Source organism: Colletotrichum lupini, chromosome 4 (assembly GCF_023278565.1).
Source record: "Colletotrichum lupini chromosome 4, complete sequence".
NCBI classification, from domain to species: domain Eukaryota; kingdom Fungi; phylum Ascomycota; class Sordariomycetes; order Glomerellales; family Glomerellaceae; genus Colletotrichum; species Colletotrichum lupini.
The window spans coordinates 6,458,041-6,470,266 of record NC_064677.1 but is presented as its reverse complement, the minus strand read 5'-3'; the positions used below and the strand labels follow the sequence as shown (position 1 = coordinate 6,470,266).

General features: G+C 49.2%; 4 protein-coding genes across 4 annotated transcripts; 1 reads left to right on the top strand and 3 right to left on the bottom strand.

The window, feature by feature from the left end:
* Positions 1-1,219: 1,219 nt before the first annotated feature.
* On the bottom strand, positions 1,220-2,266 carry CLUP02_09028 (phosphoadenosine phosphosulfate reductase; the record flags this gene model as incomplete). Its single annotated transcript, XM_049288009.1, has 1 exon — positions 1,220-2,266. The coding sequence occupies one exon, from the start codon at positions 2,264-2,266 to the stop codon at positions 1,220-1,222; it is 1,047 nt and encodes a 348-aa protein (XP_049145153.1).
* A 140-nt stretch (positions 2,267-2,406) lies between these two features.
* Positions 2,407-4,982, bottom strand: CLUP02_09027 (uncharacterized protein; the record flags this gene model as incomplete). Its single annotated transcript, XM_049288008.1, has 14 exons — positions 2,407-2,580; positions 2,651-2,944; positions 3,014-3,054; positions 3,117-3,189; positions 3,223-3,299; positions 3,360-3,430; positions 3,498-3,712; positions 3,748-3,784; positions 3,848-4,016; positions 4,072-4,109; positions 4,186-4,268; positions 4,326-4,454; positions 4,514-4,730; positions 4,864-4,982. 14 exons carry the CDS (start codon positions 4,980-4,982, stop codon positions 2,407-2,409), a joined length of 1,737 nt encoding a protein of 578 aa, XP_049145152.1.
* Positions 4,983-5,108: 126 nt separating this feature from the next.
* Positions 5,109-6,605, top strand: CLUP02_09026 (phosphoserine phosphatase SerB; the record flags this gene model as incomplete). Its single annotated transcript, XM_049288007.1, has 1 exon — positions 5,109-6,605. The coding sequence occupies one exon, from the start codon at positions 5,109-5,111 to the stop codon at positions 6,603-6,605; it is 1,497 nt and encodes a 498-aa protein (XP_049145151.1).
* A 410-nt stretch (positions 6,606-7,015) lies between these two features.
* Positions 7,016-7,862, bottom strand: CLUP02_09025 (uncharacterized protein; the record flags this gene model as incomplete). Its single annotated transcript, XM_049288006.1, has 4 exons — positions 7,016-7,063; positions 7,206-7,381; positions 7,458-7,509; positions 7,752-7,862. 4 exons carry the CDS (start codon positions 7,860-7,862, stop codon positions 7,016-7,018), a joined length of 387 nt encoding a protein of 128 aa, XP_049145150.1.
* Positions 7,863-12,226: the final 4,364 nt, after the last annotated feature.

Sequence of the window (12,226 nt, the reverse complement as noted above, 5' to 3'; positions counted from 1 at the left end):
ACGTCGCATATAATAGACAGAGAGGATGACAAGATGGTTAGAAATATCGTGGTGCTTCCAACCTACGAGCAATGCATATCGCCTGAATACCCGTCGATACCTTGCTTGTGTCCTTGTATATTATCCTTGGCTTGATCACTGATGGCGGTTGTTTTGAATATTCATGACGCATAGTGATTGGATGGTAATGAAATCACATCAATATTCGTGATAATAAAAATGACCTGGCCATGAACGCAAGGGCGCTTCAAATTTTCTGAAGGTGTCACATTTTCAAAAATCACAGTTGGAGAAACTCTTAGTCAAGCAAAGAAAGACAACGTAGCTTGCTTATATGTTATGAGACATGCCTTTTGCCTGGGTGACCTTTACTACACATCATTCAAGTTATCCCATCCATTATTCATTTTCGATGAGCAGAACGTAGTAGATTATATTGAAGCTCAATGAGACTCATATTAGACTACTCTTTCGTGCGAGCGAATACTCTATCATGGGCTTGAATCATGTTTCTTGCACGGGTCCCAACGGGTACACCAAGAGCTGCTTGCGACCCAGCTTCATGATCTTTTAATTGCCTCGATCTGAGCTGGCCAATCAGCTCCAGGCGCTCCAAGATTCCTGCCTTACAATATGATCAAGCATGCATGGTATTCGATGATATTCTCAGTTTTCTGAAGAACCATATGATTGCAGCAGTGTTATATGAGTAATCCATCGTTGTGGATTTGGGAAGGTGGTCACGAGATGTCACCTGAACCAATCTAGCTGTCAAAATTAAGCTTTGCAGATGACATGTCAGTGGGCTATCTTTGCCACACCAAATTTCACTTGGATTGTGTTATGATCTTAGGATACGCCGTCAGTGGTTTCCACTAATCCTCCGAATGCGGGGTCCCTGTGGGACACAGAGATTAGAGCCTCACCACGTCTCTTTCCTCACTTCACGTCTCACTTAATTAAGATCATCAAGTTTATTGATCGATCGATTGATTCATAATGTCTTTTGCTTATGCTATCTACGAAGTAGAATCGAGTATCCGCTGAATGCGAGATACCACCTGGCCCTTGGCCTGGATTCATCCGGAACGCCTGCATGCTGTCCCTTACCGTCCCTTGATTTTTGTTTCCTCCCTGAACGCCGTCATGCATCATGTATATACAGGTCATTAATAAAAGAAAGCAAGTCCCAAATCGCACCAGAGCCAAAACAACGCTTCTAGATCGATGCGATAGCCTGCTCCTCCTTCTCCGCCTTGACGATGGGCGCGATGGCCGCCTCGCCCTGCTTGGCCGCCTCGGCCGACGACGCGGGGGCGGCGCCCTTGGCCTCGACGGCCTTGCGCTCCATCTCCTCGAGGTACTGCGCGTAGCGCGACTTCTTGTTGTGGATGCCGCACTCGGTCTTCTGCTGGCCCTTCCAGCGGCCGGCGCGCTCGTCCTCGCCCTCCTTGACGGGGACGGTGGAGTGCCAGTCGCCGACGGACTTGTAGCCCTGGTCGAGGAGGTCGTTGTAGGGGACGTTGTGGGTCTTGATGTACTCCTGCACCTGCTTGAAGGACCAGCTGGCCATGGGGTTGATCTTGATGACGCCGCGCTCGTCGTCGACCTCGATGATGGGCATCTTGTCGCGGGCGCCGCCCTGGGAGCGGCGGCGGCCGGTAAGGATGGCGGCGACGCCGAGCTCCTGGTAGGCGCGCTGGAGGGGCTCGACCTTGGCGATCCAGTCGTACATCTCGGCCTCGGTCTCCCAGAGCTTGGGACCGTACATGGCCTCGAACTCCTCGGTGGAGGCGACGCCGTAGGGCTTGAAGATGTGGAGGGCGACGTTGGGGTAGCGCTCCTGGATGCGGTCGACGAGGGTGTGGGTCTCCTTGAAGTGGTAGAGGGTGTCGAGGAAGATGAGGTCGACGTTGGCGGCGGAGGGGTTCTCCTTTTGGATCTTGGAGAGCATGTCGAGGGTGACGAGGCCGGTGAGGCCAAAGGCCGTCGACTGGAAAAGGTTGGGGAACATGATCTTGGAGAAGCGAAGGATGTCGAGGGGGTGCATGTTCTCGAGCTGGTCGTTGAGGTGCTTGAGGTGGGGTTGGGTGAGGGAGATCAAGGGGAGCGCGGGGATGGACGACGATGTCGATGAGGCATCGGTGGCGGAACCATATCCGGACTCGACTTCGACACGATCAAGCTTTGCCGCATCGGCGGCGTTCAACCGAGGAGACGACTCGACGGAGGACGTCTGCGTCGTGGGCTCAGCAACGGCAGCCATTGTGTGAGGTTTGTGTATGAGTTGAGGGAGGAGGGGTTTGATGTGTGGTTGCGAGGCACCACGAGTATATGACGAGTAGTGGTTGCAAGAGTGTATGGGTGTTGAAAACCCGGGGTATAATTCACTCGACAAGGCTTTGATCAAGAGACAAGATGGATTAAAGGCAAATGACGCAAGATGCTGAAGCTGGGGAAAGTGAATTCAGATGCTCGGATCAGAGAAGAGGAAGAAGGCAGTAGTTGATTTATGAGGACAAGAGGCACTTGAGGCAGGCAGAACTTACACCGCGAGTTAAAGAGGCGGGAGGAGGATGACTTGTTCATATTGGGCACAGGGCCATCACCAAGCAACATTACTAATTTGCTTTCCAACCCATTCTCAGACAGGAGCCCCGATCGAACCAAAGGCCGAGAGAGGGACTGAGGGACGAGAGCCCGCTTCCCAACTATTGCGCAATCGCAGCTTGTTTGGAGCATCGCATTGAACAAGCGCTGAGGAATTTGCATCTCTAAGCAAGAGGCGTGGTCTGGGAGCAATCACGACATCGACGCTAAACCTTTCGTGACGAAGACAGTGCAATGTGATTGGCCATGGGTCGCAGGGGTTGCTCCGTACCGTCGAACATCCCGCAATTGCGCCATCGCCCCGGACGCCGGAGTGGATGTTGACAATGGCAAACTTTCCCCAACAGCCGGCCCCGAAAGCCGGGAGCCGTGACGTTCAGAAAATAGATATTTGGGACCGGACTCCTCCTCCGTGTCTATCGAGGTTGAGCTTCTCCTCATTATCTGGTTCACGATGAGTGCGGTCGAAAATAGGGGTCAAAAGGGGGCAGATCTTCTGGTTGAACAGAAACGCTGGTGTAAGTTCGCCATGATGATGCCATAAGACGTGATTCCGCCCGGGCCACTAGTCGGCTTGGCCTAGTGTATGTGGTCCCGGCAATCGGTCCTGACAAAGCACATCGGCGCGGCACGGCAATCGGTACCCGCCCGGCCGTCGGTGTGGATGAGCCGGAGGTGGTGGTCTGCGCCTGTTGTCAATGTCAGCAATCCCACGCCGGACAACGTATCTCCATCGCCCAACCAGTCACCATACGAGTTTCGTCTCCGATCGAGGGTATCATCCGTGGTGACTCGCCCGCGAAATTTTCTGACAAACCCACTGTTGGGTTTCAACACCAGATGTGTTTCGACCGCTAACACCGCGGAAACGCACTTCGTTTACCGACTTGTTCCGAGGGACAGCTTGGAGCTTCGCCGCGTCCAGCGCCTCTTTAAATGAATGAGTGGAAGCCTCCGTCCCTGTCTGAGTGAGCATGAAGAAACGCTCTTGTTGTAATCCAGCCCAATGACTCGGAGTTGATACTTCAACCAAGGAACTGAGCAGACCAAGGCTTCTTGGACCCCTTTGTTTCTTGGCCAACATGTCGACATCCACAAGTGACTGGAGATGAGATGACAGCACAGCTGTGAGGGGACTGAGGGCTTCCACTCGGGTGACCGCTCATTCATCGTCCTGCGCCGTTGTCTGCCTCCCATCGCCAAAGCAGAAGCAGACGCAGACAGACATGCCGATTACGGCTCCCTGCGCCGCAGCGCCGTTCTCGAAAGGGCGTGGAGTCTAGACTCCGGACAGATGGCAACTGGCCTAGTCTCCATGACGTGGACAGTGTCTGGTGTTCGGTGTCTGGTGCAAGCGTGCCTCTTATTTCCGCGCGGCTCCGGTACTCTATCAGCGGAGCCAGCTCCTGAAGCAATGATTAGTTTTCGGTCATCGCGGTGACTGGTGGATAACAAACTTACCAGCAGAAAAAAAGCCAAGGCCAGCCTGCACTGCTTGCCTGCCAATGACCAACACAGTAGGTGGCCAACGTGAGGTAGGGTCAGGTAGGCCAGTGCGTGATTCTGCGTATGTACACTAGTACGGCGATAGGGCTGTCATGGAATCGTCCCTGATGTTCCCTCCCCTGGATGACCGGCGTCGGTAGATTCGGGCGAGGCTGATGGTCCCGCAGATCGCCCGAAGGTTCGCTCTTTCACACTGGCTTCCGACTCACGTGTTCGGACTCCTGGCCAAAGTTTTCTCCTTTCACCTTGGACGGAACCCGGAGACGACTGACCGACCTCACAGTGATGTAATTGAGCCTCACCATGTCATTCGGACCGGGCCTCCTTCCCCTCCTCAGCTTATCAGAAGTTCAGAACAGAATTTTTAGAGGGGTAACCACGTGATCCTGGCGTCCACTTTGGGGAATACCACGGCCCACGGCTCAAGGAAGGTCCCACGGGAGAGCTTGCCATGCGACGCCCAGCTCAGCCAATGGCGCGCCGCCCAAGACGTCGGGACACGGGAATTGCGGGCCTCGCTCGGATCCGGACCAGTGACGGCGAGGCGGGGCACACAGTCAGACTTCACAGTGCACCAGCACCCGCCAGCCCTCCGCCGCGAGGCCCCATCCTCTCTTTCTCTCTATCGTCTGTCGTCCAACCACGCCAACATGTTTTACCTTTCGAAACAATGAGGGCTACTAAGTTGAGCTGAGTCTTTAAGCTTTACCTTCACCACCACGCCGGGCCCCGAGCTTCTGTCTTTACCCCTCCCCCTCGTCCTCAGTCTCTCTCGCGCTTTCTCTCTTTCTCTCCCCGCAATCTTCCAAGCCGCCGCTGCCGTCGCCAGCAGCTGTTGCTGAAGGCCCATCCTCCTCCTCCTGCATAGTCCTCTATCCGTCCCGTCCCCCAGTGTCCCATTCACCCTTCGTCTCAGCCTTGTCTCCGTCTTGGTCCGTCGTAGTTTAAACCCCGCCTTAGAAGAAAAGACGATAGAGAAGAGTATTCCCGCCATGGCCGACGCAAGCCCCGCCAAGTCGACAACGTCGCCCCGACCTCAGCTGACCTCGTCCATGAGGAGCAGCTCCTTCTTGCGCGAGCACCAGCAGTACCGGCCCCCGCAGCACCCAGAGAGCCGCTTCGGCATCGACACCGTCGTCGAGGACCTGAGCAACGTCGCCGTCTCTCCGCCAAAGCAGCACAACCACAACGCCGGCCACAAGCACTATGCGGACTTCAACGGCATCCCCTCAGAGGACAACCCACCCACCATCCGCAGCGGCCTGAACCACAGCTACTCGCACCCCAACTGCGCGCCCGCGGGTGGGAAGAAGCAGTCGCGCCTGGTGGCCACGCTCTTCTACAAACCGAACGGCGGCGACGGCGCCGGCCACCACACGACAGCGGCCGGAGCAAGTGGCGGCCGCGTCGCATCCCCCCCGACTCTCACCTCCGACAGCGCCAGCGGCAAGGAGTCCCTCCCGGCCAACTTCGCGCCGACCCAGGACCCCGAGTCCTTCCCCCTCGAACCCCCGACCCTCGAGCCCGAGAAGCTCGACCACCTGTACGGCTCCCACGTCTCGCCCATGTGCGTGACCTCGTTCCTGCACCTCATGTCGACCTTCCCCCTCCCCGCCGGCGAGTCCGACTACAGCTCCTCCCACCGCTGCCTCGACAGCCAGGAGCACCCGCGCGTCGTCGAGCTGACCCTCGACCCGGCGCCCTGCCAGAGCTACCTCAGCCTGACGGACCTGCGGCGGCACGAGCTCATCTACCGCTTCGAGAGGGAGTGGAGCGTCGACGTCGCGCTGCAGCCCGACACGCTGTGGCGCAGGCACCCGCGTCTCGTCGTCTTCGACATGGACAGCACCCTCATCACGCAGGAGGTGATTGACTTGCTCGCCGCGACGCTCACGGACCCGCCCGACCTGGCCGCGCGCGTCGCCGACATCACGCACCGCGCCATGCTCGGCGAGCTCGAGTTCGACGCCGCGTTCCGCGAGCGCGTGCAGCTTCTCAAGGGTCTGCCCACCTCCTGCTTCGAGCAGCTGCGGCCCGTCCTGGATGTCACCAAGGGCGTGCCCCGCCTGATCAAGGCTCTGAAGCGCCTCGGTGTGAAGACCGCGGTGCTGTCGGGCGGGTTCTTGCCCCTGACGAGCTGGCTTGCTGGAGAGTTGGGCATCGACTACGCGCACGCCAATGAGGTTGTCATCGACGATGCTGGGAAGCTCACTGGGGAGGTCAAGGGCCTCATTGTAGGCAAGGAGCGGAAGCGTGATCTGCTTGTTGAGATTGCGGCCAAGGAGGGCATCGATCTGTCGCAGGTTGTTGCGGTTGGTGACGGCGCAAACGATCTGCTGATGATGGGCGCGGCGGGCTTGGGTGTTGCGTGGAACGCTAAGCCGAGGGTGCAGATGGAGGCCGATACGAGACTCAACAGCGAGAGCCTGTTGGACTTGTTGTACCTCTTTGGGTTTACGGGTGATGAGATTGAGCAGCTCGCCTCGTAGATTGGCGGGTGGCTTTTTGTAGACTTGTGTGTGGGTGTGGGAGTGGTGTTGTGGGCGTAAGTCGAATGGTGTTTTTGGGGAGTTGGGTGACACCGAGGCAATGCATTGCTGTTTTTTTGGGAGTATTCTTTTCACTCGCCCTCATGATTCAATTGCATGCCATTGAGTTTCCTGCAGCAGAGATGTTCAGATGAAATCCCGCTTCATGAGCCTCGGAGCATATAAAACCGGTCAAGGTAGCTTGATGAGCCGCGAGGCCGAGTGATGTAGTTTCAACGTTGGAGATACTGTCCAAGGTAGAAAAACGTGGATAAAACTGAATTCTCCCTATCTACACATGAAAACCACTTTCCGCCCATTGCACAGACTGTGCAAAAACACGTCTTCTCAACGCAGGTATCTCTAATTCTTTAAGGGTAGCCGTCCTTGCCCCACTTGTTGTACTTTTCGTGCAATTCCTGTGTCATGAAGCGTCAGCCCGGCTATTTCCTCCGGCTTCAAATCCCGAAGAATCCCGGGCCTTGGAGCAAACTCGACCTCCCACGAACGGAGTCTCTCCGACGTGGTGAGATGGATCAGATAGGTATATCAAAAACACACCTTGGGGAGAGTGACATCGGGAATGATGACAGTGTTGACGGCGCTGGGAGCGTCTCTGGGCTCGTTTGCGGGGTTGCCACCGGGGTGGTACTTGTACTTGCCCTCGCTGTCGGTCTCCCAGGGCATACCGGCCTTCAGGACGGGGCTCTCGGAGGTAGAGGAGGTGGGGGAGCGGCCTGCGTGGGAAGAAAAAAAAACGTCAGTGGCTATTCAATCGTCGAGGAGGATATACCAATTATTCCTGAGACGTACCGAAATAGAGGCCGGCGCCGCCGAGGGCGGCAACCATGACACCACCGAGGATCTGTTTGACAAAAAAATCCGATTAGCCTTCCATTCCGGCTCGCTTGCATGCGATTGTTTTGACGCCGCTTCCAGCCTTTCTGTCCGCACCCCTTTGCGCAACTATCGCTTCTTCGTAGGCTCGGCGATATTTCCTGGTTGCTTCAGAAGCTCGGCTGCGCGGGGGAAGGGATGCGGTGAACGTTGGACGGCGGACGGGTCGGTCTAAGGGCATCTCGGCTGGATGGACGGGATATCACGCACGAGGGTCTCGGGGTTGCGCTTGGACTCCTGGGTGAGGGTCTGCTTGGCCTGCTCGTCGGCGAAGCGGCGGATGGAGGTAGAGAAGGCGCGGCGGGCGACGAAGGAGGCCATTGTTGCGGTGGTTGACGGGGTGTCGTTGAGGTGTGATGTTGTGAGTGGTGTCGGCTTGTCGTATGATTTCGGAGCTTCAGGTTCGTCGAGACAGGATCCAAAGGTTGAAATTCGGGAGAAACGATTGGCCGGGCTTACAAGTGGAAGGTGATTGGTCAATCGAGGACGATGTGGGCATTACCTTACCCTGCACCGGATAGATGACTCTTATGCGCTTAAAGGCTTCGCTTCACTAAGCAGTATAATTGACTAACGGCTTCCTAGCATGTGAGAGTCCTGCTATGGCAAGTATCTGCCAACCGTGGGAGAGATGGAGATGCTTTCATTTTGATCCTGGCTGTTTTTGCGTTATTTGCATCGACACATGGAGCGGCCATTTAGGTTATGGGGAGCTATTAGCTGCAGACTGAAGCTTCGCTGGCCCATGAGCTTATCATATTCAAGCGAAATATAGCGTGACTGCCCGAGTTTTATGTTCTAGAACGACATTGAACAAACACTGCGAGAATAGATAGTCTCAACAAATAATTGAGAACAAATCAAGAGGCTGCCTTACAATACGGAGAGGCTGGCATTAAACTCGGAGCCCGGGGGACCGGTACTTCCGAACACAGAGCTTATCCTGGACAATTTGTCGCATCGGGGCTTGCGTGCTTGTCCTCATTGAAGTCTCACATTATGCCTGGCGAACATCTCCGCCAGCATCAAGATGCATCAGCAGCCTATATTATCGTGGTAGTGTCTATGCTCGATTGGCTCAAGAACGTGTGAGGTATTTTGCTTATCACACCTCAAGTATCGCCGAGAGCTTATGCTTTGGGGAGTCCGTGGATAGAATGGGAAGCAATGATGCTGATAGATCTACCGTCGCTCAGAAGAATGTGAATGTAGTTTCCGTCTTCGATAACAACCATTCTAACAGGCTCATACCCACGAGGCTGGAGTATGTAGAGCGCGGTTCATCCGCAGAAACGTGCGTCGATTATCAAAAACAGTCATATAGTGCAAACTGTCAGAAGACCCCAGATGGTCCACTGTTTAATTCCATCGTTTTATATTACTAAAGGATTGCCGCAGTACATATAGACGCTACCCTGCCCTTAAATTCTATACTATTTAACCTTAATCCTTTTTTTACCTATCCTTTCCTCTATTTTACCCTCTCCCTTATTAAGAGATCGCTAGAATCGTAGTTTTAATAACTTATTAATAAGCTAATATTACTATTTAAAAATAAATAACTTACTCTTATATATAAGTACTAAGAATCTTATTATTATAAAAATAGTAATAAATATACTAAAGTATTTAAAAAAGCTTTTTCTAGCACGTATAGCTTTAACGAGGTAATGCGGGATATTCTTATATAGAATATGAAAAGTGAATATTCATATAGAAGCAAGAATATATGAATATAGGGGAAATAAGCGTATATAAAAGAGGTTTTTGTAATAAAGAGAGTAATATAGTTGAATTACTATATGAGAAGTTGCTTGCTTAACGAAAGGTCTAGGTAGGCAAATACACGCCTACATATAGGCATAAAAACCTCCTACTAGAATATTCCATTGCTTATTAATTATGATATAATTAATAAGCATATACGTAAGTGAATGCGTAATCGTAGTACGTAATTCCGCCTCGAGTAAATTCCAGATTATTCAGTTATCTTCCAGTACTTTCCACTGCTCACGTAAGCTTATATAAGCAGTATTGCTTACATAATCAATACCTATAATAATCTACAGAAATCGTAGATTAATATGGTATATAGTTTGCTTACGTAATATTGATAATAAGGCGAATAATAAGGTAAACAAAGTTACCTTCGTAACACTCCCTCTTTTGCCTTATTAGCTATGTTGAAATAGCTAACCAAGTACCCTAGAGTAGATTTCTAGTACCCTAGAATAGTTTTTTGGTACCCTAGAACAATCTTTTGGTACCCTAGAGTATTTTCCTTAAAGTATTCATAAAAATATAAGGAAAATAAATACCTATATTAGGGGTATAATATAGGTTAAATAGGGTTATTAGGATCGTTTAAGCCTATTAGCTTAACGAATTCCTTATGTTTAACCCGAGGTAAGGGTTTTGTTAACCCATCGGCAGGCATTATAGTAGAAGGGAGATATTCTACTTTAATATTCCCTTTTTCTACTTCCTGTCGAGTATAATAATAATATAGGGCAGTATGCTTAGTCCTTTGGTGATATTCAGGATTATAAGCAAGAGATAATGCCCCATTATTATCGGTTTTAATAGTAATAGGTTTAACTTGATAACCTATTTCCGATAATAAATTCTGAAGCCAAATAGCTTCCCGAATAGCTTCCTGAAGTCCATTAAATTCAGCCTCTGTAGTAGAAAGTGCTATAGTAGACTGTTTTTTAGACTTCCAGCTAATCGGACCTCCATTTAGTGTAAATAAGTACCCAGAAGTTGATTTTCTAGTACTTTTACACCCGGCCCAGTTAGAATCAGTATAGCCTACTAATTCTACAGGCCCAATATTACCATTATAGGTAATATTATAGTGAATAGTGCCACTAAGGTATCTATAAATACCTTTTACTACCTTAAGTAGGTAAATAGTGGGCTTATGGAGGTATTGGGAGACGAAAGAGACTGAAAAAGCTAAATCAGCCCTAGTCACAACCATAGCGTACATTAAAGATCCTACTAGGTGCTGGTAGGTCTTTAATAGCTCTTTTGAAGGTAAATAGTCATCTTTTTCGTTCCCTAAATCACTATTTAATATACCCGGATTTATAGGTATATTAGTGATTTTAGCTTTGGAAAAATCATTATTATTAAGAATTTCCTTAATATAATGACTTTGAGAGAGAGAAATAGTCTTATTAGACCGATTTCTAGTAATTTTGACGCCTAGGAAATTCGAGGCTTCGCCTAGGTCTTTAATATCGATATATTTCGATATTTTACCCTTAATTTCCTCTATATATTTAATATTTTTATTAAATATAAGGAAATCATCGACGTGGGTAACAATAAAAGCAGGATTTTTGAAATCCTGGTTGAAATAGGTAGCCTCATCGGATTTTAGAGGTAAAAAGCCTATTTTATTAAAAATAGACTTCAGCTTTAGTTGCCATTGTCTAGGGCTTTGTTTGAGCCCATATAAGGCTTTTAAAAGCTGTAATAACTGATTTTTTGATTTATCCCAATTTATAGTATTTAAATTAGGGTATTTTTCAAAAAATTCAGTTAAAGGTATATTAGAAGGGTCTATATATACCTCTTCTAATAAATCCCCATTTAAAAAGGCACCAATAACGTCAATTTGGTGTATATGCCAGTTTAAAGGGGCAGATAGGGCTATAAGTACCCTATAGGTAGTAGGATTACTTCCAGAAGCAAAAGTTTGGAAATAATCGACTCCATACTGTTGTTCGAAGCCTCTAACTACTAATCGGGCCTTATATTTATCAATATTACCAGTATTAATATTGATTTTTCGTTTAAAGACCCATCTAGTAGATAGTGGATTTTTATTAGCTTTATAGACCTTATTTGGGTCTATAGCTAATAAAGTACCCTTTTTAATAATAACCTCTAGCTCAGAATATATAGCTTTTAACCATTCTGATTTTTCTGAGCTATTTAGAGCCTGTTTTAGTGTATTAGGCTCTGGAGGTAGGGTAATACTCTGAGTAAAATCTTTATATTTAGATTTTTCTTCCTCAGATAATTTGGGAATTAATACCTCTATTTTAGAAGGTATTTCCTGAATATCTTCGATTTTATCAAAAATTTTAGAATATAAAGGAGGATTTACGCTTTCTACCCCCTCTATTCTATTATTTTGAATAAATCGAATATGCGAAGTCCGTAATAATCGAGATCGAAAAGGATTAGAAGGGCAATATATAACATATATATTATTACCTTCTTTTCCTAAATATATACCATTTTGAGTATAGGTATACATTTTATTCGAAGTGACTCGCTTTTGAGTAGGGTAATAAATAAGTACCCTAGAGCCGATTTTTCTTAGATTAGATAAATCCGGCTTATTATTTCTTTTTGGGAAGAAATAATCGAGAAAAGCCTCGATAGGGGTCTTTTCAAGGCGTATATTAGCGGTAAAATTAACTAATTTAGTTAATTCTTTCAAAATTACGTCCCATAAATATAGGGGTAATTTCTCTGCTAATAAAATAGTTCTAGCCTTTTCGATAAGGGCCCTATTAGTCCTTTCGGCTATACCATTTTGCTCGGGCGTATAGGGCGTGGAAGGCTCTAAAATAATGCCTTTTTCGTTAATATAGGGTAATAATTCCCCTATATTGAATTCCGTACCATTATCTAAGCGTATATACTTAGGGTAGGAATTAAACTGG